This window comes from Leopardus geoffroyi, chromosome C1 (genome assembly GCF_018350155.1).
Source record: "Leopardus geoffroyi isolate Oge1 chromosome C1, O.geoffroyi_Oge1_pat1.0, whole genome shotgun sequence".
Classification (NCBI taxonomy): domain Eukaryota; kingdom Metazoa; phylum Chordata; class Mammalia; order Carnivora; family Felidae; genus Leopardus; species Leopardus geoffroyi.
In genome coordinates, this window is record NC_059328.1 from 123764820 (window position 1) to 123789149 (window position 24330).

A 24330-nucleotide genomic window follows, 5' to 3' on the forward strand; every position below is an offset into this window, starting at 1 on the left:
TTCTAGGGGCACCTGGGTGGCTCAAGTTGGTTAAGCATCCTACTTCAGCTCAGGTAATGATCTCATGGTTGGTGAGCATGAGCCCCACATCAGGCTCTTTCCTAACAGCTCAGAGCCTGGATCCTGCTTCGGATTCTGTGTGTGTGTGTGTGTGTGTGTGTGTGTGTGTGTGTGTGTGTGTCTCCCCTTCCCCTGCTCATGCTCGCTCGCTCTCTCTCTCTCTCTCTCTCAAAAATAAACGTTTAAAAAAGAACTGCATTAAAAATATATATATATGCTAAATGTGATTAGAGCAAATTAAATTATCTGCTCTAATAATAAAAAAAGTGAACATGAGGACAAGAATGAACCATTCAATTCATGAGTTCCAGCCCCACATCTGTTTCTGTGCCCACGGCACAGCCTGCCTGGAATTCTCTCTGTCTGCCCTTCATGCTCGCTTGCTCTCTCACTCTCTCTCTAAAAACCTCAAGGAGAAGAAATGGAAAAAAATAAAATAAAAGAATACATCTAGGTACATTACAAACTACTAAAAACTAGTGAACCAGGAATATATTATGAGAAAATCTTGAAGGCAACTGGACAAATAAGAAACATTACAAAGAAATGAGCTTAGGAATAACAGCAGACTTATACTCACAAACAATGTAAGCCAAAAAAAAGACAGTAGAATTACATCTTTAAAATACTAAAAGTAAAAAGCTATCAACCTAAAATTCTATACCAAGTAGTATCTTTCAAAGATGAAGGCAAACTACTTTTTCAAAGGATGCATATAAGTTGAAAGAGTTCATAGTCAGTAGACCAGCACTTTTAAGAAATGCTAAAGGCTATCGCCATCATTCTGGCAGAAAAAAATTAGGCTAGACGGAAATATGGACCTTCACAAAGGAAACCAGCACTGGAAATGGTAAGTGCATAAATATAAAAGAAACTTACCTTTTTCAAGATCTCTTTTAAAGATGACAACTTGTTATGGGCTGACATGTCCCGCCTCTCCCAAAATTCTTATGTTGAAGTGCTAACCCCTAATACCTCACAGTGTGATTGTATTTGGAGACAGGGACTTTAAAGAGGTAATTAAGTTAAAGTAAGATGATTAGAGTTGGCCCTAATCTAATATGACTTATGTTCTTAAAAGAAGAGATTAACACAGACACACAGGGAAGACCATGTACAGATAAATGGAGAAAATTAGGCCATCTTGATAGAAGACACAGAAGCCTCGGAAGAAATCAACCCTGCCAACATCTTGATCTCAGACTTCATTACCTCCATCTGGGCAAATATTAATTTTCTACTGTTTGAGCCACTCAGTCTGGTACTTTGTTACAGCAGCCCTAACAAAACTAATATACTATTTACAATGAAACAAATTAATAACATAGTGAAAATTTATAACAGGTAGAAGTAAAATAAGTGACAATTATAATTCCAAAGGGAAGTACACTGTTGTACACAGTACCTACTTATAAAACATCAGAACATTATTTGTACTTAGATTATAAGTTAAAGATATTTATTATAAACTCAAGAGCAACCACCACCAAAAACAAGCAAATGACAATGACAAAGAAGTAGAACATAGCTAATAAGTCAATAAAGAAAACAAAATAGATTTAAAAAAATACTCCATTAATTCAAAAGAAGGAAAAGAGTACAAAAACAGGAACATCCAATTCTTAATATCCTTATAAAAATTCACTCTTATTCATGTTCATAATTTCTATTTGAATATTAATTATCAAGATACTGACATTACTGATTAATTTCATAGATCTTCAGATTTGGGTGAATCAGAACCAGTTCACCTACTAGTTCCCCACCCTACTATTTGGTGATCTTAGGCAATTCATTTATTTTCATTTTTTAATGGGTAAACTGAGGTCCTCAAAAGGTAATATAACCTACATTATAGATTTTGAGGTTCAAATGAGAATTTAAAATGAAAATCTTAAGAAGCTCTATGTACCACTAAGAAAGAAAACTATGACACCAACTATAAAAAAAAAAAATGAAATATTGGACACATTCCAATATCCAAGATATTAACATATCCCCCAATGGCAAAAAAAAAAAAAAAAAGTGATCTAGCCATACAATGAAATATTATATGGTGTAGCCATATAATGAAATCTTATTTGGCAATAATAATAAATGAAGTACTATCCATGCTACAACTTGATGGAATCTTGAAAACCTAAGGCTTCATGAAAGAAGCCAGTCACAAAAGACCACAAAGTTTATGACTCCATTTATGTGAAATGTCCAGAACAGGCAAATCAATTGAGACAGAAAGTATGTGAGTGATTGCCAGTGGCTAAGGTTATCAGGGAGAGAGTCTGCTAATGGACAGAGCATTTCTTTTCAGAGTCATAAAAGTGTTCTAAAATTGACTGCGGTGATGGATGCACTCTGAATATACAAAAAAACCACTGAATTATACATTTGAAATGGGTGAACTGTATGGTGTATAAATTATATCTCAAGAAAGCTGATACTAAAAAAGGGACAATTATTACTAAAACTATTATGACATTGGGAGAATGGATTATAACATCTAATCTAAGTCAACCCAAGGATGTTATCCTCAACAGAGGATGCCTGATCCATTAAAAATAGGAATGAGAATAATGAAGACATAAAAGTCCCGAAATAATTTCATCCCAAACAGGATATTTAATATAATATAAACATTATTTGAAAAGCTGTTTTCTATGTATACCCATCTAATATTATCAAGTATGAATTCAAGTAGTCATTTTCAATATATTAGGCACAATAAAAACCCGAATTTGTCATTAAGAATTGGAAGCACAAAGGCCTGGGCAGAAAAAATGCTATCTCTGACAAACAATACAATCTGATGTATTTTTCTTAATATGCCTTATTAAATCCAAACCACAAAGTACAATCATAACTTGAGCTTTTTATTCAAAAAATAAAATAACTTTCCGGGACACTTAGCTGGCTCAGTCAGTAGAACATGTGACTCCTGATCTCGGGGTCATGTGTTCAAGACCCACCACTGGGTGTAGAATTTAATTTTAAAAAATAAATGAATAATTTCCCAGAATTATTAACAGCCATGAGCTTATAAACTATTTAGTTAACCTACGCACCCAGCTCAAGTCTGTTAATCAAGGATAAGAGAGATTATCAAGTAGCTAACATACACACACAGACATATCCAAATCAGAAAACAGAATTCCGTGTCTAAGAAAAGAAAGGTATAATATATTTCCATTCCAGTTACTCCAACATTTGCTAATTATGAATTAGAAATAATTTCTAATATCTTTAAAATCATTTTCTAATTATAGTACAAACCTATAGCAAAAAAGACTTTACAATTTGTTTACAGAATTTAAATATTAATTTGAGCAAAATATAGCTATAGCTGAACAAATGACCAAATTTTTTAAGTGCACATTTAGAATTTTTTAAAAGTGGTATTAATTCATATAATTTATTTCTGCCAGATGTGTTATCTGATGTCCTATTTGGTAACTGTAAAATATTCTTACCACAGGAATGACATGAGTGACACCGTCTCCACTGTCTATTACTGTACCGGTCAATGTCCGTTCTCCTACTTGTCTTGAGGTCCAAGATGCAGCTAAGGCAAGAACAGCCTTAGACACACACACACACACACACAAATTATGACAGACAAAAAAATAGAAACAAGGGCAAAGAGTTAACAGAAAAAAAACTATTTCAATGGAGTACTACAATTTTAAATGTACAACTGACTCTTGAACAACACCAAGGTTAGGGACACTGACCATTCCAACACAAGCAGCTGAAAATACAAATATAACTTCTAACTCCCCCCAAACTGAACTACTAAAAGCCTACTGTTGACCAGAAGCCTTACCAATAACCTAAAGAGTTGATTAACACAGATTTTGTGTGTTATATTGTACACTGTGTTCTTATAATAAAGGAAGCTAGAGAAAAGAAAATGTAAGAAAATTGTAAGGAAGAGAAAATACATTTACAGTACTCTACCAGATTTATCAAAAAAACTCCACAGATTAGTGGACCCATGCAGTTCAAACCCGTGCTATTGAATGGTCAACTACAGTATCTTTGGAAAGAAAATACACAAAATTAATTTACATTATGCAATAAAATTATTCACATCCTACTAATTTACAGGCTTATATTTACTTTCAGGGACATGTTCATAAATATTCCATGTTTTAACAAGAGCCATTTTTCTCCTAAACCCCGCAAAATGGGAAGACTAACATGAGATATCACAGTACTAAGAATGCAAGGACTTAAACTATGTTTATATGAGCTAGCCTATACACAAACCACAAAGTGTAAGGAAGGTAAAGAAATACACAAACACCCAATCACTCGTTATTCCATACACAGATGGCTATAAACAAGTACCTCTATCATAAGATTAGCTCCAAATTTTCTAAGTGCTGCGTGCATTTAGAAATATGTAACAAGTTATTTAACCATAGAAAAAGCCATTATACTCTTCTAAATATTACGATTTAATCAGGAAACAAAGTTGAGGGGACTGCATTTCTCAATGCAAAATACTAGCATGGGCAATAAGATACAATTTTTTTTTTTTTAAGTTTACAAATAAAGAAACTAACACAGCTAGTTCATTGTTTAAAAACTCAATTTCATACAATCCAAGCTTCAAACAAGATACACAGCCAATAATTAAAAAGAGAGCTAAACTGGCTTTATTTTACCTACTTGCAATATAATAGCTGAAAGAGACCTAGAAAGTTATCTAGGCCATCCTCCTATTTTAGCACAGGATCACACACCATAATCATCATGACCTAAGAGAACTACACAATAGTTTACATACTTATTAAACATTTTTGATATGCTAGGCATCACATTCACTGCAGGGTTAAAAAACAAGTAAGAGGTGAGCTGTGATCCTGAAGGGTAGGAGAGAAGCCATTCCATGAAGATACACTTACAAAGTAAGTTCAATAAAATACTACAGGGATTTCTGATACATGGAAAGCAGAAGGGCACAAAGAAGATGGTCCAATATACCTAGCAGTAAGTCAATCAAAACAAACTATGAAAAAAGGACACAACAAATGTTTCAAGGATAAATGAATATGTATATAAAGTTCCTGACCTGGAGCAAACAATAAATATTAGTTCCCTTATTTCTGTCCCATGAAACCTTTGAATTATCTAAAGTTCATCAACTTACTTCCTTCAACATTTCTCTTTTGCTGATTAACTCTATTTCCTATGATTTCTAAATTACTGATTCAGGAAAGAACTATGGCATGCTTTGAGGTTATGAAAAATATGTATTTTTTAACAGTGAATTAAACCTTAGATTAAAATTTAAGAGACAAGCTTATCTTGACTTATGAACTTGCTTACCTGCACAGCAATGTACAAGCCTGGAACATTGAAGGACTCAAACATTATTTCAGCAGTATATTCCCTGTTTTCTGGAGTATTCAGTGGAGGTTCAGTCTATTAAATTGAATATTAAACATTTTAAATAGACAAGATCAGATTATTTTCATAACTTTATAGACAATTTTTAAATAAGAAATAATTTATGTCATTTTATTTAAAAGTCTTTTAATTAAACTTGCAGGTACAAAGATAGACATACAGACCAAAGAAAAACTATATAAAGATTTCAAGCAGATCTAGGCATATATGAAAACAATATAGTTATTCACACAAGAAACTGACTCCTTATGTCACACCATTAAGCACTGATCAAAGGAATGAGAGAGAAAGGAGACCCAGTCAAATCATCTTGTGAAAGGGTAAAGACAGACCTCCAGGGAGACATACCAATCCTATCTGCTGGTGGAAGAACTCTCACCCATGTAATGTTTTCAGCAGTATGTACCTAGTCTATTTACAACTATAATAAATAAGCCAAGATTCTACAAATTTATGGCATGGCTTCTTGGACAATGTTATAGAAGTCATAAAACTGTTAAGAGTATTAAAATGGAGATGTGTAGGGGTGCCTGGGTGGCTCAGTGAGTTAAGCATCTGACTTCAGCTCAGGTCATGATCTCACGGTTCATGAGTTTAGCATTGGGCTCTGTGCTGTCAGCTCGGAGCCTGGAGCCTGCTTCGGATTCTGTGTGTCCCCTCTCTCTCTGCCTGTCTCCCGCTTGTGCTCTGTCTCTATCTCAAAGATAAACGAATGTTAAAAAAAAAAAAATTTTTTTTTTTTAAATAAAATGGTGATGTTTACAGTATTCTCTTCCATTTTTGTGACCACATACATCATTTAGAAACCTGCAGATTAAGTCTTGGCCAGAGCACATCCTAAGTCAAGAGTGGACTGAGGAAACAGTTACCTGCATTCCTGGACTTCATGTTTCACCTATGCCTCATGACTACTTAAATCATTTACATTATTAAAGCTTGAAACTGGGCAAGACCTCTAATTCTTCTGAATGTGACTTGACAATTCTTTTTGTTATCTCAAATATTGAAACTGAAAGGCAAAACTTTTAAACTTCAGAAGTACAAAAGAATTATCTTTTTGATCTTGAGGTAAGAATGATTCCTTAAATTTCAAGAACACGTATTACAAAGAGAAAGATAGATAAAATTCAAATTCATTGCAAATTAAATTTTTGTTAATTTAAAAAAACACTATAAAGTTTTTAAAGAAAAAGGTCGACTAAGAGTAGACTTTTTACACATGTAAACCCTTTAATAGCTAAACTACTTGATATGATTAAACTTATTTAGAGGAGTTTTGGAACATGTTCAAGGATTTGGAAATAATTTAGAGATAGGTACATAGAAAATTAAGCACACTAAAAAAAAACCAAGGCAGTTAAATTATAAACTCCAAGAAAAGCAGAAGTTCTATATAAAATAAAATATAATCAGAAGATCTCCCAAGGAAAATATACAAATAGCTAATAAGCACATGAAAAAGTACTCAACATCATTAGTCATCAGAAAATGCAAATTAAAACCAAAATGAGAACTCTTACACACCCACCAGAACGGCTAAAATTAAAAAGACTGACACCAAATGTTGGATAGAATGTAGAACAACCAGATTGCTAACACATTGCTGGTGGGTGTGCAAAAAGGTAGAACCCCTTGGAAAAAGTTCTGAAAGTTTCCTATAAAACCAATCATGCACGTACCCCATGACACAGCAATTCCATATCTAGGTATTTGCACAAGACAAATGAAAACATGTCCACAAAAAGACTTGTATAAGAATGTTCGCAGCGACAGTTGGGTGGTTCAGTAGGTTGAGCTTCTGACTTTTGATTTCAGCTCAGGTCATAAACTCATGTCCAGCTCTGCTGAGCACAGATCCTGCTTGGGATTCTCTCTCTCCATCTCTCTCTCTGCCCCTCCCCTGCTCTTTCACACACGCTCACTCTCTTTCTCAAAATATACACTTAAAAAGAAAGTTCGCAATAACCAAAATATGCATAATAATCAAAAATTGGAAACAGCCCAGGTAATCATCAATAAGAAAATGGATAGTAAGGCACATTCATACAATAGAATATGATCCAACAACAAACTACTGGTATTTATAACAATGTGGATGAATCTCAAAGATTATGCTGGGGGCGCCTGGGTGGCTCAGTCAGTTAAATGTCCAACTTCGGATCAGGTCATGATCTGGTGGTTTGTGAGTTAGAGCTCCACATCAGGCTCTGTGCTGATGGCTCGGAGCCTGGAGCCTGCTTCGTATCCTGTGACTCCCTCTCTGCCTGCCCCTCCCCCACTTGTGCTCTGTCTCTATCAAAAATAAATAAAGTGTAAAAAAAAAATAATTAATTAGCTTAAAAAAAAAGATTATGCTGAATTAAGTCTTAACCAAAGAGCACATCTTGTACAATTCCATTTATACAAAACTCAAATATAAGCGAAACCAATCTGCGCTGGAAAAAATCAGAACAGTGGTTGCCTCCAGGGAAGAGGGGCAGGAAATAATCAGGAAAGGGCATCAGAAAACTTTCCAGGCTGATAGTAATGTTCCATATCTTGGTAAGGGTTTAGGTTACACAGATGTATGCATCTGTCAAAACCAGACAATGGGTAAACTACATCATGTATCCTGTAAGACAAATCCATCCCACCACTTGTTTCTGTAAATTCAATTTTATTGGAACACAGCCATACCCATTCATATAAGTATTTTCTGACACTGCTTTCCTGCTACAACAGCAGAGCTGAGTAGCTGCAAGAGACCACATAGCACTCAAAGCCAAAAATGTTTGCTATCTGGTTCTTCAGAGAAAGTCTGCCAATGCCTGGTCAATATACACTGAATGAATGGTAGAATTAAGATTTGTGCATTTGATAGCATGTGAATGTTATATAAAAGAACTGTAAACAAATAATGAACTGTATCTGATGATATGCATGCTAATGTACTTAGGGGTGAAATTACTCCATCTACAACTCATTGTGAAGTAATTACAAATATAAGATTTGGGCGCTTGAGTGATTCAGTCAGTTAAGCATCCAACTCTTGATTTCGGCTCAGGTCATGATCTCACGGTTCATGGGCTGGATCCCCACACTGGGCTCTGTGCTGACGGTGCGGAGCCTTCTTGGGATTTCCTCTCTCTTCCTTTCTCTCTGCATCCACACACATGCTCACTCTCTCTCAAAATAAATAAACTTTAATAAATAAATAAATAATAAGATGGAATGATGGATAACCTAATTGCTATCATAAAGCAATTATAAAAAAATTAATACTTGAGTCTAGGTTGTGTACATGTGGATATTTACTGTAAAGCTCTTTCAACTTTGTTTATGGTCTACCCATAAACAATATTCACAAACTACCATAGTAAAATACAGAATACTGATCTACCAAAAATTATGATATAACCACACTGCAGGGAGGGGGAGAAGATAGGGACTTTGTGTTAACAGAAGGGGGATAAGAGGAAAAGAATAAAAGCCTCATCTTTCCTACTAGGTAGTTAGTAGGTAGTGTCTAATATTCAAATAAACAAGAAATAGAAAACATGTTTAAATTTATGTGATAACTAGCACACACACAAAAAAAAACTTAAAAATTTAAAGTGTTTGTCTCAAGAGAACATGAATCAAAGACTGGGAAAGGTGAGGAAGGAGAATACTATCTTTTTATTTTAAATCTTATACCACTTGATTTTTTAAGCTAAAAACATGTGTTGCACTGATAAAAATAAGAAAAAAAGTTTAAAAGTAAATTATATTGTATTTCTGTTGTCAAGAATTATTAATAAATAATAATCAGACTAGTTATTTAAAAAAACAAAGTGAGGTGCCTGGGTGGCTGAGTCAGTTAAGCGTCTGACTCTTTACCTCGGCTCAGGTCGTGGAATGGAGCCCCCATGTCGAACCTGCTTAAGATTCTCAAAATTCTCTCCCCCGCCCCCACCCCTCTTCCCCTGCTTGCACACGCACACACACTCTAAAAAGAAAAGAACAAAAGCAAAGTGCCTTATTTCTAATTTGTTTTGAACCTTACTTACAGTTCCTACTGTAAGAATTAAATATTAATTATGAAAACTTTGTAAAGCACCTAACCCTTGGTGTCTCATCATATTACAACTCTAGTGGAACTCAGAATTAGATAATCTTAAAGACAATACAACTTTATAACAAAGTCTCTTAGGTATATGGCAATGTAATAAGAAACTATGCCCTACTGAGTACAGATGTGATGAAAACATTCTCAGCATTTTTCAAAAATATCCCTGATGAAATTACAATTTGTACTTACCAAAAGAAAATAATGGTCTTCTGGTTCTGCCCTTAAATATTTAAAGATCACCTGTTCCATAAACCTTTCCATCAAGTCCCAATCTTCAACTATACCATGGCGAATTGGCCACTATTAAAACGAAACACAAAACAAATGAAATCGTATTGATATCAAAAGGAAATATAACTACCCAAAAAAGGTAATATTAAATCAGGACAGAAATTTTTAGGTGTGATTTAATGAGTGTATGTAGATCATGCTTAGGAGACACAAACTTAACTATTTAGAGATCAATGAAATTATTGCTACAACCTATTTTTAGATGGTTCAATTAAAATAAATAACGCAAATATGTCAAATGCTAAAAACTCTTACATCTAGATAAAAGTTCACTGTACTGGTCTTTCTCAATTTCTGAAAATCTTGTAATAATGGGGAAATAACCCATTAAAACTAAAGTCTATGAATAGTATAGTTGATTAAAGTTTCCTTAATTTATAATTTGTTAGCTCTTTCACAAATATTTGTTGTGTGCCTAATATATATAACACAGCTGGTATGTATAAAGCCAGCATAATCATAAATGAAGCATGTTAAATTTTATTTAAAAAGTTATAGATATTTTATAGAACCATGCTTTAAAACAGAGTCCGAGGGTACTGCTGCAAATTCACAAAGACACCACAACATATTTAAAATTTTCCAGGGAAATACAGTGATACTCAAAATCAGTTTGACACTGCATATCTACTAGTTCAAGGTAGTTCAGTTTCAACATTAGATCATTCTATATTCCTTTCAGTAACATCACTTCTTTGAGAAGCTGGGTTGCCAGCAGTTGCTATTATAAAAACCAAGTACCTCCCCCCAAATAAGAAATGAGGGTGGCAATGAAAAGTTGTGAAGTGCCTAACAAGCACATGCATCGTAACAGTTAACTGTGATTATTTGACAATTAAATAAAAATATTTTCCTTTTGAATAGTGTCTTATTTTTTTCAAATGGCTACTAGCTGCTTAGCACTAGCTACTTAATAAACACAACTGCTGGGTATTTCTTTTTGTCTAGGTGGTGGGTGGCACAGTAAAAAATCTTACTGAGACATTGAGAGCACCGAGAAAGTTTGTGAACCTCTGCAATAATAGTTCCACAACATATATAACAAAAGATTAGTGTTATAAATATATAAGGAATTTCTTAAGCAAATTAAAATTTTAGGCAAAAAACTTTAAAAATACACATAACAGAAAGGAAACAAAAAAATAAACAAACAGTTCCATGTACACAGTACACACTCAATACCTAAGGCTGAACTATTGTATGAACAAGTAAACATCCCATAGTTATTTACTTAATCATTAAACCTCTTATCTATTAATCCCTAATGTTCACATCTCACTCCAGCACTTTAGATACTTTTTTAGTCATTATACTTATAAAATGACTTCTACTAGAATTTAAATTAAAATTTGAAATAAAAGAAATACTCTTCAGTTTGCTTTAGGGAAGGGAAATGAATGTACTACATCATTCATCTTATAATGTTACTGGAAGTTTACATATTTCAATGTTCTAAGAGCTTATTCATTTATTAGTCAAGTATTATTGTGCACCTAATGTGAACCACTGGCAAAAATGCTAAGGACATGACCATCCTGCCCACAAATTCAGCCTAATGAAAGAAACAGATACAAATAATACACTGTAAGATCTTAAAGAAATAAAGTATCTAGCACAAGATGACCAACTTGGCTTCTGAAGGAAAACAGAAAGGCTCCTCCTATTCCTTTATGACTGAAGTCATAATCTAAGCTGGGTCTTAAAGGAGCAACCTTGTCAATACTGTTTTTTTGGGGGGCAGAGGGAAAACATGTAGACAGAATAGAAAAGATACATACAAACACTACATAATATACAAACACTGCAGTTATCAAAAGGCTTGGGGAGAGGAAGTATAAAGAGATAAATCAGTTCTAGATGAAGGATACCAGATTCTCAAAAACTGCATTTACTTACCATGTATTTGTGTTTTATTCTATAAGAAATAGTTCATCAGTGGCAATTTTTAAGCAGCGCAATGACAAGAACAGCTTTGATTTTCAGAAACATCATTAGTGCAGCATTGGGAAAGCTGAAATTCATCTTAAAAGAATCAAGCAAGAAAGAATAAGAGCCCCAATTGTGGTATGGATGATGTTAGGCCATACTGAAGATTTCTGTCAATAAGAATGAGAACAAACTCAAATGTATCAACAAGTTTCCGTTCTGAAGTCAGATTGGAGAGGGTCTATTAATCAAGATACAAAAGTTGTGTTCTGTATTGTCTTGGAATAAGCAAGGGTAGAATATATATGTAATGAATTTTGTTTTGGATATATTAAACTTGAGAGCCAGGTAGTTGGAAATGTAACGGTCAAGGAATTGGAAGCAGAGATCTGGGCTGTAGTCGTAGGGAATGAAGTGCATGAGATCACCTAGATTAAGAGGGGAGCTTGGGTGGCTCAGTCAGATAAGCTTCCAACTTCAGCTCAGGTCATGGTCTTGCAGTCCATGGGTTGGGGCCCCACATGTCGGACTCTGTGCTGACAGCTCAGAGCCTAGAATCTGCTTCGGATTCTGTGTCTCCCTCTTTCTCTGCCCCTCCCCCACTCAAACTCTGTCCCTCTCTCAAAAACAAATATGTTTAAATAGATAGATAGATAGATAGATAGATAGATAGATAGATAGATAAGAATCAGGGAAAGCACATGGGAAATAACACATTTGATTAGAGGCAAAGGCGGGGGAAGTAAGAATAAAATAGAAAAGTCTATGTTAGGAAGAGAATTATCAGAGCTATCCTGTTGACAGACAAACTAAGAAGGATAAAGATTATTATATACTAATGGATTAACAAACAGTTTAAAAATAATCTGCATTCAAGTAATGAGACTAAATAAGAAGTTTGGTTTTAAAAGGAAAGAGGAAAATGAGCAAAATGAGAGCTCTAAAAGGCTGAGGAAAAGGAGTAGGAATAAAGACTGAGAGAAGTTTTATTGTTTTGGTTTGTTTGTAGCATTTGAAAATGTGTTTAAGAAAATGTGTTGAAAATGTGTTTAAGAGAACAGAATCAGTGCAGAGAAACTCTGGCCTCTTAGCTCACTGACTTCATCACCTTCAAAGATTTATTTTCCATTCTGGCTGCAGTTTAGATCTTGGTATCACTATCATCTCTAAATTCCTGGAATCCAAGTATATCCCTCTCTGATCATAACCTCTTCTGGAATACTCCAGCAGCCCACTATATTGCTCATCACAATAAGACTTGTAGTTCACTGGCTCTGGTAATTATTCCCTAGTTATCAAACCTCCCCAAATACACACACACACATACACACACACACACACACACACACACACACGGTTTAGATTTTATGCCCCATCACTTTGACTACTCATATTTCCTTTTGTCATGCCATCTATCAAAACCTAACCTAGTATAACCCTTTGCTAAATGTGCCTATACCCAGAATACTGACTATACTGAAGACACATACATAACTAGGTGGATAAAACTAAGTATTCATAATTGCATTCTCAATTCTATACCTAACTTTGCCTGGCAAGCCTTTGTTTCCCTACTCTGTTCATCTTCACTCTTCACAATGATAATTTTAAATGTTCTCCCTATCTATCACTCATGTATTCTTCCCCAACTCCCTGGGCAGCAGAGATGATGTCACCATGTACTTCATTCACAGAGAAGGCAGAAGCCAAGTCAGGAATCCAACCTCCTTCCACCAAATCTATAAAACTGATTCCATACTGACCCTTGTTTCTCTTTCACTTTTTTGTAAGTGAAGAGACCCCCCCCCCAAAAAAAAAAAAAAAAAAAACCACCCATATCAATTACATCATCTGTGCTCTGGATGCCATCCCTATCTTTCTTAGTCACCTGGATTAGACTACATCTTTCCTGTTACTTACACCTTTTTCTAATGGCTCTTTCACATTAGCATTTAAACATCTCTTCTTAGTCCCACAACTTGTCTATTCATCTAACTCTGGCTCCCAATCACAGACAAACCCCAACGAATTATTACTGTCATTTTTTCCTGGCCTAATATTCACAATCCAACCTACCTGAACCCAGCCTCACTGGGTTCTCACTCTTCTAAAACTATTCTTAAGGTTACAAATGACATCCCTGTAGCTAACGACAGTAAATGATATATGGGCTCTAGCTTATTTGATACCTTGGCAGCATTCCACACTGTTTATATTCCTTCCTATCTAGCCCAGTCTCTCGAACCACAGCTTCTCAGTCTCCTTTGTAGGCTTTCCCTCTTCTATACAAATCTAAACGGTACATCCTGGGCCTCTTCCCAAGTACACTCCCCTAAGTAATCTCATCCTTTCTAGAGTAGATACTTTCCAGACATCTGTCTCTAGCTATCATGTTTTTGAGCTCCAAAAGCCAAGTACCTGACTGCCTAACAATGTATAAGATGTTTCTCAGGCACCTCAAACACAACACATGCAAAACTAAACTTACCCTCTCCTCCCTAAACCACACCAGTCCAAAGTGTTTCTCCTCAAATAGTCTCAATCTCAAGAAATAAAGGGCACGAAGACTATCCAGGAGCTGGGAACTATCCTCAAGTACTGTTTACCACCAATATCTTGTTAATCATTCCCTACTACTCCTTAGGTATCCACGTTTTTATTCTTGGCAAAAAAACAAAACAAAAAACCAAACACACACACACACACACACACACACACACACACCCACAACCACATAACTTAAACACATCTAATCAGACTTCTATATTTAATACTTTACAACAAAGAAGTAAACATAGAAAACAGAGGATCATGTTAAGTGACAGAAGAATGTAATCATAAGAATCCACAAAGTGGGACATTTAACAAGACAAATAACCAAAATTTTTCCATAAAGGAAAGAAGAACTCACTTTCTCTCTCTCTCTCTCTCTCTCTCACACACACACACACAGAAAAGAACCCCAGACCTAAGCAACCTGTCAACCAAATCAAAGGAGTAGACCTTGTTTAAAACTTGATTCAAACAGATTAACCAAGATAAGAAATGACCAGGGAAATGTGAGTACTTATTAGATTTCAGATATTATTAACAAAGTGCACACTGTATTTGGGTGTGATATTTATATTTTTAAAAGTCTTTAAGAGAGAAGTATTTGTAGGTGAAACAATATGTGAAATTTACCTTAAAATAATCGGAGGGAGGGGGAAGATACAGATCAAACAAGGTTGGTGATGGGTTGATAACTGCCAAACTTGTGTAGCTGGTATGTGGGGGTTCATTACATTCCTTTCTATTCCTTTTATACATATGAAGTTTTCCATAACAGAAGTTAAGTATGTGTGTGAGAGACACACACACATAATCTGTTTCTGTCTATCCCCACTGCCATCAAACGTAGTCCAATCACTAATATTCCGTGTCTCATCTACAGTATGGCCTTCCCAGAATCACGCTGTGTTCCCAAATAATAAAAACAGCTAACACATAGTGCTCATTCGTTAGGAACAAAGCACCACCCTGTTAACAATTGCTTTATATGCATTATCTCATCAAACCTTCCAACAATCCTGAAGTACCAAAAATATTCCCATTTTATAAATCAAGAAACTGAAACTCAGAAAGCTTAAGTTACTGAATGATACCACAAAGCAAGAAAGTAGCATAGATTTCCAGCGTAAGCATAGAGACTTCAATATTTGTACTTTTAGTCACTAACATTATTCCTCTACTGAAACTCATTAATGTTGTCCATGGGACAGAGTTTAAATCCTTTAACATGTCTGGCCTAACAATACTTCCAACCATCTTGTCCTGGCCTATATAACCAGCCTCCTCACTTCTTTCCACCTTATTCTCTATGCTTCAGGCACACTGGTTGTTCAATTCCAAGTTCCCTCATACTTCCAAGCCTTCCTGAATATTACAGTCTCTGCCTAAAACAATCTTGCTACACAATTCATTCATCTAACTCGTTTTATTCTTCAAGCCTCAGCTGAAAAGATATATTCTTCAAAGACTTTCCAAAATCTACAAACCAGGTAAGCTACTCCTGATGTATATTCCCAAAGCATCCTGTATTTTCCTTTTTCTAACCTTCATAACACTTGTAATTATTTCTTCAATGTCTTCCATTCCACCACATTATACTAGCCTTGAAGACAGGGAAGCCATTTTTCTTATTTACCATTGTACTCTTAGCACTTAGGGTTTTTTTTACACACAGTAGTTGTTCATTGTTCATTAGTGAATAAATTATCAGAAGGGAATAAAAGGTACGGAAGAAATGTGCAAAAAAATGTGCAAATAAGGCAAAGTCAGCATCTAAAAATAAGAAAATTAAGGTCACAATGGTGTTTGCCTTTCAGTGTGGGCAGGGGTGGTAACAGTGTGGAGTAGGTACAAGGAAAGCAGGTGGGTCACTAGATTTATTTGCTCTATACACTAAACTTTTAGGATTATGATCACAAATATTTTTAGACTACAAAATGAAAACTTACCTATTTTACTATATAGAAATTATACCTCAATTAAAAGGGAAAGAAAGAAGGGTCAGGAACTAGAAAAGAAAAAGAACAAGAGGAAAAGAGAGAGGCATTTCCAGGTGACATAAGCTTCAAGAAAGAAACAGTGTGAGTCTGAAGATGGGAAAGACATGTCTCTAGATGCAGCACTATGGAAGTAAGAGAAAGCCACTCACATTGATGGCTCTGAGGTCTAGTGGCACGGAAAAGTAAATACCGCTCATTTGAATGGGTAAAAATTTTCCTCTCAGGAGGAAAAAACAAAGCAAGGTTGGGAGGAGCCTCAAGAAGAAGAAATTTCTACACTAAAGTGGTTGAGGGTATTAGGCCTATAATTGAGTAAAATTCTAGATGGCACAATCACTGAGCAAACTCATTTTTAAAAAAATGTATTATTTATTTATAGAAATCATAAAAATATACCTTTGTTGCATATGTAGGTTTTTCTATTGCTTCATCACCAATAAAGAAGTCTAGGTCATCAACACCTTTCATCACCCTCCTCTGAGCTTGATCACCCACTTTTGCTGACTCCTTAATAGCAATACCTTAAAAATAAAAGTTATTTATACATGTGAACATTTGCTTTTCTCAAATGAGACATATTAACTTATATTTCTTCCATTATAAAGTATTATTAAACACAACATGACCTAACATAAATTGTCAAAGCAGAGCACAAAGGTCATTTAAGAAATCAATGACAAAATTAATTTAACACAATGAAATCTCAACTTCCATCCACAGACAAGGCCTCAAGTGTAAAAGCCATAAGTAGAAGTACTGTTGTGGGAATGTTTCAGTTATATTTTTTAAAACTATGTAGAATCTATTCTGATTTGAGCAAGATTATAATCCCACCAAGTCAACATATGCTTAATGGATAATCAGAAAGAAAAAAAATGAAAAACACTAACAAATGAAAACAGGAAAACAAAAGGGGAATTTTTTTTCAAAAGCTTTCTTCCTATTTGCACTATTATGGACTGGCAATTTAAATATAACACTGGGGGCACCTGGGTGGCTCAGTTGGTTCAGAGTCCAACTTCGGCTCAGGTCGTGATCTCACAGTTCGTGAGTTCAAGTCCCACATGAGGCTAGCTGCTGTCAGTGCAGAGCCCGCTTCAGATCCTCTGTCCCTCTCTCTCTCTGCCCCTCCCTGGCTTGCGCTCTCTCAAAAATAAAAAATAAAAAAAATGTAAATATAACACTGGCACAGGGTTCTGTTAAACTTTAATCCCACAAAGGGAAATTTCAAATCATTTAAGTAAAATCCACAACATTCCCCTTAAATAATTCCAGAAACCCAGCCACAGTTCTTGACCTAAAACCTATATATTTCTTAATTAACATATAAATTTCTGAATCCTTCAAGTTAAGCATTCATTCAAAATAATTATCTGCATGTACTTAAAATGATCTAGCATTCAACTGTTATACTTTCATTTAATAACAATTATATTCTTAATAAGATGGGTAGAAAATACTGAAGGAAAGATATTCTAAATCCAGTCTACTCCTTCAAAATGTTAGAAAGCTTCTCTAGTAATTTATTTATAATGTCCATAGACATCCAGATGGCTCACTACAAGTTTCCTGAAAAACAAAGATATATGCAAATAACTCTGAACCAAATCTACAGGCTTTCCAAATCAAATATCCATGCTCATCAGTGGCAACTGGCTGTATCTGATTATAAAAACTGGACTTGCAGCATTAAAACTGGATGTAAAAAACTCCAAAATCAAAAATCTTCTTTCAGTACAGAAATGGATTTTTAACACGCTACAACTTCTCGTAAGAAAGACAACGAAAACTAAAATTGCATATTTTGGCAAAGAGACAAAATAGAGAATGGGTACAATGGTGATGAGATCCTAAGGTTCCAAAGATGGGTCTCCAACAAAGACAACACGTCCACTTAAGATTTAAAAAAAAGGAAAAGAAAATCAGTAATCTCATGAAATAAATGCTTAATCACAACACCTTATAAAAGATCATAAATTATGAAATAACAAAATCAGCATTTTATAGGTTGAATATCTTCCCCAAAGTATGTTGAAGTCTTAATCCCCAGTACCTCAGAATGTGACCTTATTTCGAAAGAGGGTCTTTTGAGTTGAAAAGAGATTATTGGGGTGGGCCCTAATCCAACATGACTGGTGGGTGTCCTTATAAAAAAGGAAATTTGGACACAGCCAGAGAGAAGACAATGTGAAGACACATCGGGAGAAGACAGCCATGTGACTGGAGTGATGCATGTACAAGCACTATCAGCAAACGTCAGAAGCTAGAAGAAGCAGCTAAGAGGGTTCTTCTCCTAGAGCTGTCAGCAAGATCATGGCCCTACTGACAACCTGATTTTGGAATTCTAGCCTCCAAAACTATAAATTTCTGATGTTTTAAGCCACCCAGTTTTTGGAACTTTGTTATGGCAGCCTTAGGACACTGATATAAAAATACAAAAGGGTCTAACACTAAACTCAAATATAACTAAGTCAGGTACTAGACCACAAAAGTATTATCCATATTAGCGGGCAATAAAGCCAATATTTGTTACCAAATTCTTGAAATAAACAACAATCAGTATATTGATACATAAATGCAAGGAAAGAGTAAAAAAAAGCAAACCTGTCCTTCAGTGTAGACAACAAACATGCATGAATAAAACATAAGGAAAAGACAATAATACCACCAAACTAAGATCACTATAGTCACATGAATGAGTGATTTCATCAGTGTCACCTAAAATCCATTGTATGTATTAAAAAATTAGATTTAGGTAGTAGCCTAAATTCTCTTTTTCCCCTTTTAATTGAAGTATAATTAACATAAAATGTTTACTAGTTTCAGGCATGTAACATACTCATTCAACAACTCTACACCTTACTCAGTGCTCACCAGGCTAAGTGGTGACCATCTGTGACCATACAATGCTATTTAGAATATTATGGACTATATTCCCTATGCTGTAGTTTTCATCTCCATGACCTACTTATTTTATAACTGGAAGTTTGTGCCTCTTGGTAGTAAGCCTAAGTTCTTACATAATCAATTCATAGCTAAGTATACCAAAAGTGTATCACAAGTACAAAGTCAAACAGGTTTGTCAGTGGAGAGCTAAAAAATAAGATACATATATGTATTTATATGAATGTATGTGTACATATGTATACATATAAATATAAAAGCTCCCCTCTTAACTACAATTTTAACAATGTACTTCTCATATTTCACATTGAATTTTGTTCTTGCTATATTAATTACAAAACCACTGACCTATTCATGACCAATGAGTGCCGACTAGAGACTAAAGATCTGCATTTTTGGCAATTTCTACCATGTTCTCAACTTCACTGATCTGAAACCTAAGCTGTTTCATTAGTCTCCTGCATGTTTATTTTCCCATTTCCTTATTTTCATAAATAAGAATATACTACACAAAAATATTCAAAACAGTCACACAAATACTACTTTGTAAGACTAGTGACACTCCAGGAGTTAGCACCACCAAGCAATGGCTCAAAAGATTTTTCACCTGATATTGTTAAAATTTTGATTTGGCAGTAGGACAAGTAGATCAGGGTACTTTATATGTTTGAAAGTCAAAAGTACAAAAGTATGTCCATTCAAAACCAGATGCATAATCAATGCTAACAAATAAGAGTGTTAACAAACCAAGTGTGAAGAGTATTTTTTAAAAAACTACTGAAAGTTGGGGCGCCTAGGTGGCTCAGTTAGTTGAGCGTCCGACTTTGGCTCAGGTCATGATCTCGGGGTTGAGATCCCATGTGGATTGAGCCCCACGTCGGGCTCTGTGCTGACCGCTCGGAGGCTGGAGCCTGCTTTTGATTCTGTGTCTTCCTCTCTCTGCCCCTCCCCCACTCATGCTCGCTCTCTCTCTCGCGCGCGCTCTCTCTCTCTCTCTCTCTCTCTCTCCCTCTCTCTCTGTCAAAAATAAACATTAAAAAAAAAATTTTTTTAATAAATAAATAATTACTGAAAGACAAACTACTGAAAGTTGATGGTCAGGCTAAAGTGAAGTTAACAGAGGATAGAACAAAAACAACGTAAGTACGGTTATAAAATATTAGAAAACAGCTCAAGTCAACATTTCTAAAAATGAGATGCCATCCTTATTTTGAAACATGGGCTTTCAGCAGGGACGTCAATAAACAGAAGTCTGGCAAACAACAATCATGTCTACACACCAAAGAATAGTCTTCATAGGTGTGCAATAGAGGATGAACTACTGAACAGTTACACCCACAAACTGTTAACAGAAATATCCTCAAAGCAGAAAATTGTGTGATTTTCAGTTCATTCATTTATGTCTTTAAAAAGAGACATTTGGTAGATCTGGCAAATGAAGAACTAAATAGCTAAAATGAATGGTGAGAGGTGTGCAAATGAGGTCACACTTAGCAAACTGTGTTTTTAAAGGACTAAAATCTTACACAGTGCCAGAAATAATTATCTTTTACTTTAACGATTAAGAAAAAGATCTTTAAATCAGCTTGTGGCTTAAAAGAATACTTACAGGAAGGGATGATAAACTGTGGTTCTGTGTTTCCAGCATATCCTAGTTTTGTATACCTGCAAAATAAAAAAGAAAATTTTAAGGATTTCACTAGTATCATAGCAATTATGAATTTATTTCTCAGATCTCCATTGGTTATGAAGTGAGATTCCACTGTGGGTAAATTTACAAAATCCCTTGGGGCGCCTGGGTGGCGCAGTCGGTTAAGCGTCCGACTTCAGCCAGGTCACGATCTCGCGGTCCGGGAGTTCGAGCCCCGCGTCGGGCTCTGGGCTGATGGCTCAGAGCCTGGAGCCTGTTTCCGATTCTGTGTCTCCCTCTCTCTCTGCCCCTCCCCCGTTCATGCTCTGTCTCTCTCTGTCCCCAAAATAAATAAACGTTGAAAAAAAAAAAAAAAATTTACAAAATCCCATAGCTTCAATGCATGTAAATATCCCTATTTTCCAAAATTATACCAAAATTATAAATACCCACAGCTTTTAACAAGAAATTCCACTTCTAGAAACTGATCCTACAGGAATATCCTACACATGTGAAATAACATGTATCAAGGCCATTTGCCACAATCTTGCTTATAACAGCAAGAGTCTGAAAATAACCTAAATAAACATGAAATGAGAAACTAGTTAAATATGCTAACTTCATCCTATGTTATATTATGCAGCTATTAAAAAAGAGATCGAAGAGGCTCTTTATGGACTGATATGGAACAACCTCCAAAACGTACTGTTAAATGAACAAAAAGCAAGGTACAGAACAATGTTTCACATACACTATACAGTATTTGTATAAAGTAAGGGAGAGGAGTAAGAACACATAAAATGTACTTGATTGTATAGACACACAGAGTATCTCTGGAAGAATACAAAGAAATCAATAACTGTGGTTGTCTCCAGAAAAGGGAATTGGGTAGGTGATGGGCAGAATTGAGGAGGAGATTTTTTATTGCATATTTTTTCATACCATTTGAATACATTACTATTCAAAATAACTAATTTTTAAATGCCTTGCCACAGTGGATTCAGCCTATATTCTTACAATAAGAAAATAACGACAACAATGATGATTAGGAACTAAAAGCTGAGTTTTGATAAGCTGCGCGTTATGGGCTAAATAGGAGATACCTGGCTAAATATGAAAACCTATTAACTATGAGCAGGCTTTAAAGACAAAGTAACAACATTTTATACTACTCATATTCAAACTCACTGCTAAATAGTAGGCAGGTAAATTGCTGTGAGATTCCTGGCTTCTAATAATATCTGCAGAACTTTTTTTTTTTTCTTTCTTAATATAAGAAGAAGGAAAAAAGCTCTCTTTGGGGAGAACATGGTTCAAAACTAAGTTCAAGAACTAAGAGTGCCAAATAGGCTAACTCGTTAAAAGTAAGGAGAAAACATAAACTCTTCCAAATGTGATAATGCTCTGACTAAAACCTCTTCCAAGATTCCCCACTGTCCACGTTTAAAAAGTAAACAAAACTTCTTTGCAAGGCATACAAAAGAGCTCTAATATTTGGCTCCTGACCACCTTTCCCAACAGCGCTGACATACTATACCAGGCTCCCTAGCCATAAAACTGCTAACGTTTTCTGGACAGAACAACTCATTTCATGCCACGGAGCCACTGTTAACACTTCCAACTACAGGAGATGCTCTCTTTTCAACGCTGAATGCAACTGCTAAACTCTAACCCATCCTGCAAACAGCAAGTTAAGTATCACTGCCTCTAAACAAAAACTTTTCTAACCTTCAAACAGTATACTTTGTCCCCACAGTGGACAAATGGAGCTGACTTATGCTTTATTACAATAAAGACTTACAAAACATGACAGTCTAAAACTGTCTGAGCCACAACATCATAGAAGTTTACTATACAATACTTAGTGTGAGATTAATATCTAATTATTCCTTCATCTAATCCCTCTACCTTTTTTTTTACCATTAGTCATCAAAGCAATTTAAGTCATTATAAATAATACCCTAATAGAACAGAATGTCTTACTTCCAATTCTATTACCCCTACAAAGAAGAATAATCTCCCTAAATATCACTGCCTAACTCACATATCTTCAAATGAGGCTCTACTGCTTACAATATTAAGTACAAACTGCTTCTTGTTTCTATAAAATGATTCATTATTAAGTAATTCCTAAAGTCCCTTTCAGATAAAAAAAAAAATTGTATGATTCTGATTCCTTCAGCTGAATATTAAGGAACTTCACAATAAGTCCCAATTAAACATGTTAAGTGTCTCCCATCATTTGCTTCCATGAACCCAGCTCAAAGCACACTGCACTTGTTACTCATTTTCCTCCACAATGACTTGCTATTTCCCCATCACATTATCCGTGTTTACATGGCACCCTCTCAGAAAGCTCTCACCACAACTTAGGACTCCTCCATGAAGTTTTCCTGATCATTTTAATTATCAGTCATCCTTTCCCTCAATAAATTCAATCTCAACAATCACTCGTTACACAAGCCAAACTGTTATTTTCCTGTGTGTAAATACCAACTCCCAAATAAAGTAGTAAGATATTTGAAGTAGAAACCATTACAGTAAAAACTCCCTTAAGAAAACTTCCATTTGTCAAGTTCACCAGATTAATCAATACTCCATCCCTGGTCAAAATCCAACAGCCTAAGTTGAGCATATTCAGCAATAAATTAGTTTCAGAAAAAACACCAAAAGAAGAATCTAATCAACCAGTTTTTACCAGACTAATACAAAACAGTCAATACATAATCAAAACAAATGTGCTCTCCCCCAAACACAAAAATAACTACCTAGCATATTAGCTATATGGATATACCATAACATTTAATCATTTCTACTATACTTACAACACCACAGCCAAATAATTTTCTAAGTTTTTGTAGGAGAATAGCCAAATACATCTACCAATGCTCTACTGCCCTGGATTTAAAGTTAAACAGTGTATCAAAGGTACTCAAATATCTCGAGTATCTCAAATACTAAAATGGCATCAAAAAGTATCTCAATTTTCACCAATTTTTAAGAAATATAAAGGGAAATCTCCTAGTTTACTTTTAACCTTAAAATGTGCTTAGCCTCTAAAAATTAATTTGGCTTGTAGCTTGAAGAAAAATGTTTGTGGCACAGAATACAATCTAAAAAAACTGAAAAAGTCTTATCCTAAACTCTAGAAAAGAGTTACTAAGTTAGGTTGAAGTCACATTTTCTCTACTGGAGAGAGAGCAAAGTGCTAGATAACAAACGATATGACTCTTTAAAACCACTCTCCTATACTATTAGCAAACTTTAAAAGTTGTTTTTTAAAACAGCTTTGAAACTGCTCAAAAAATCCACAAAAGTCCATTTATTTAAGTTTATTTATTTACTTTTATTTATTTTACACAAGCAAGGGAGGAGCAGAGAGAGAGGAAAGGGGGGGGTGGGGGGGAGAGACAGAGACAGAGAGACAGAGACAGAGACAGAGACAGAGAGAGAGAGAGAGAGAGAGA

General features: G+C 35.1%; 1 protein-coding gene across 1 annotated transcript in view; it reads right to left on the reverse strand.

Annotated features, from left to right (window-relative positions):
• The window catches only part of ACTR3 (actin related protein 3), a 67097-nt gene that overhangs the window by 17064 nt on the left and 25703 nt on the right, over positions 1-24330 (reverse strand). The window contains exons 2-6 of the mRNA XM_045479570.1: positions 20843-20898; positions 16726-16850; positions 9752-9862; positions 5392-5487; positions 3528-3635 (exon numbers count right to left, since the gene is read on the reverse strand). Of these exons, the coding sequence (XP_045335526.1) occupies positions 3528-3635; positions 5392-5487; positions 9752-9862; positions 16726-16850; positions 20843-20898 (496 nt within the window). The remainder of the gene's footprint in view (positions 1-3527; positions 3636-5391; positions 5488-9751; positions 9863-16725; positions 16851-20842; positions 20899-24330) is intronic.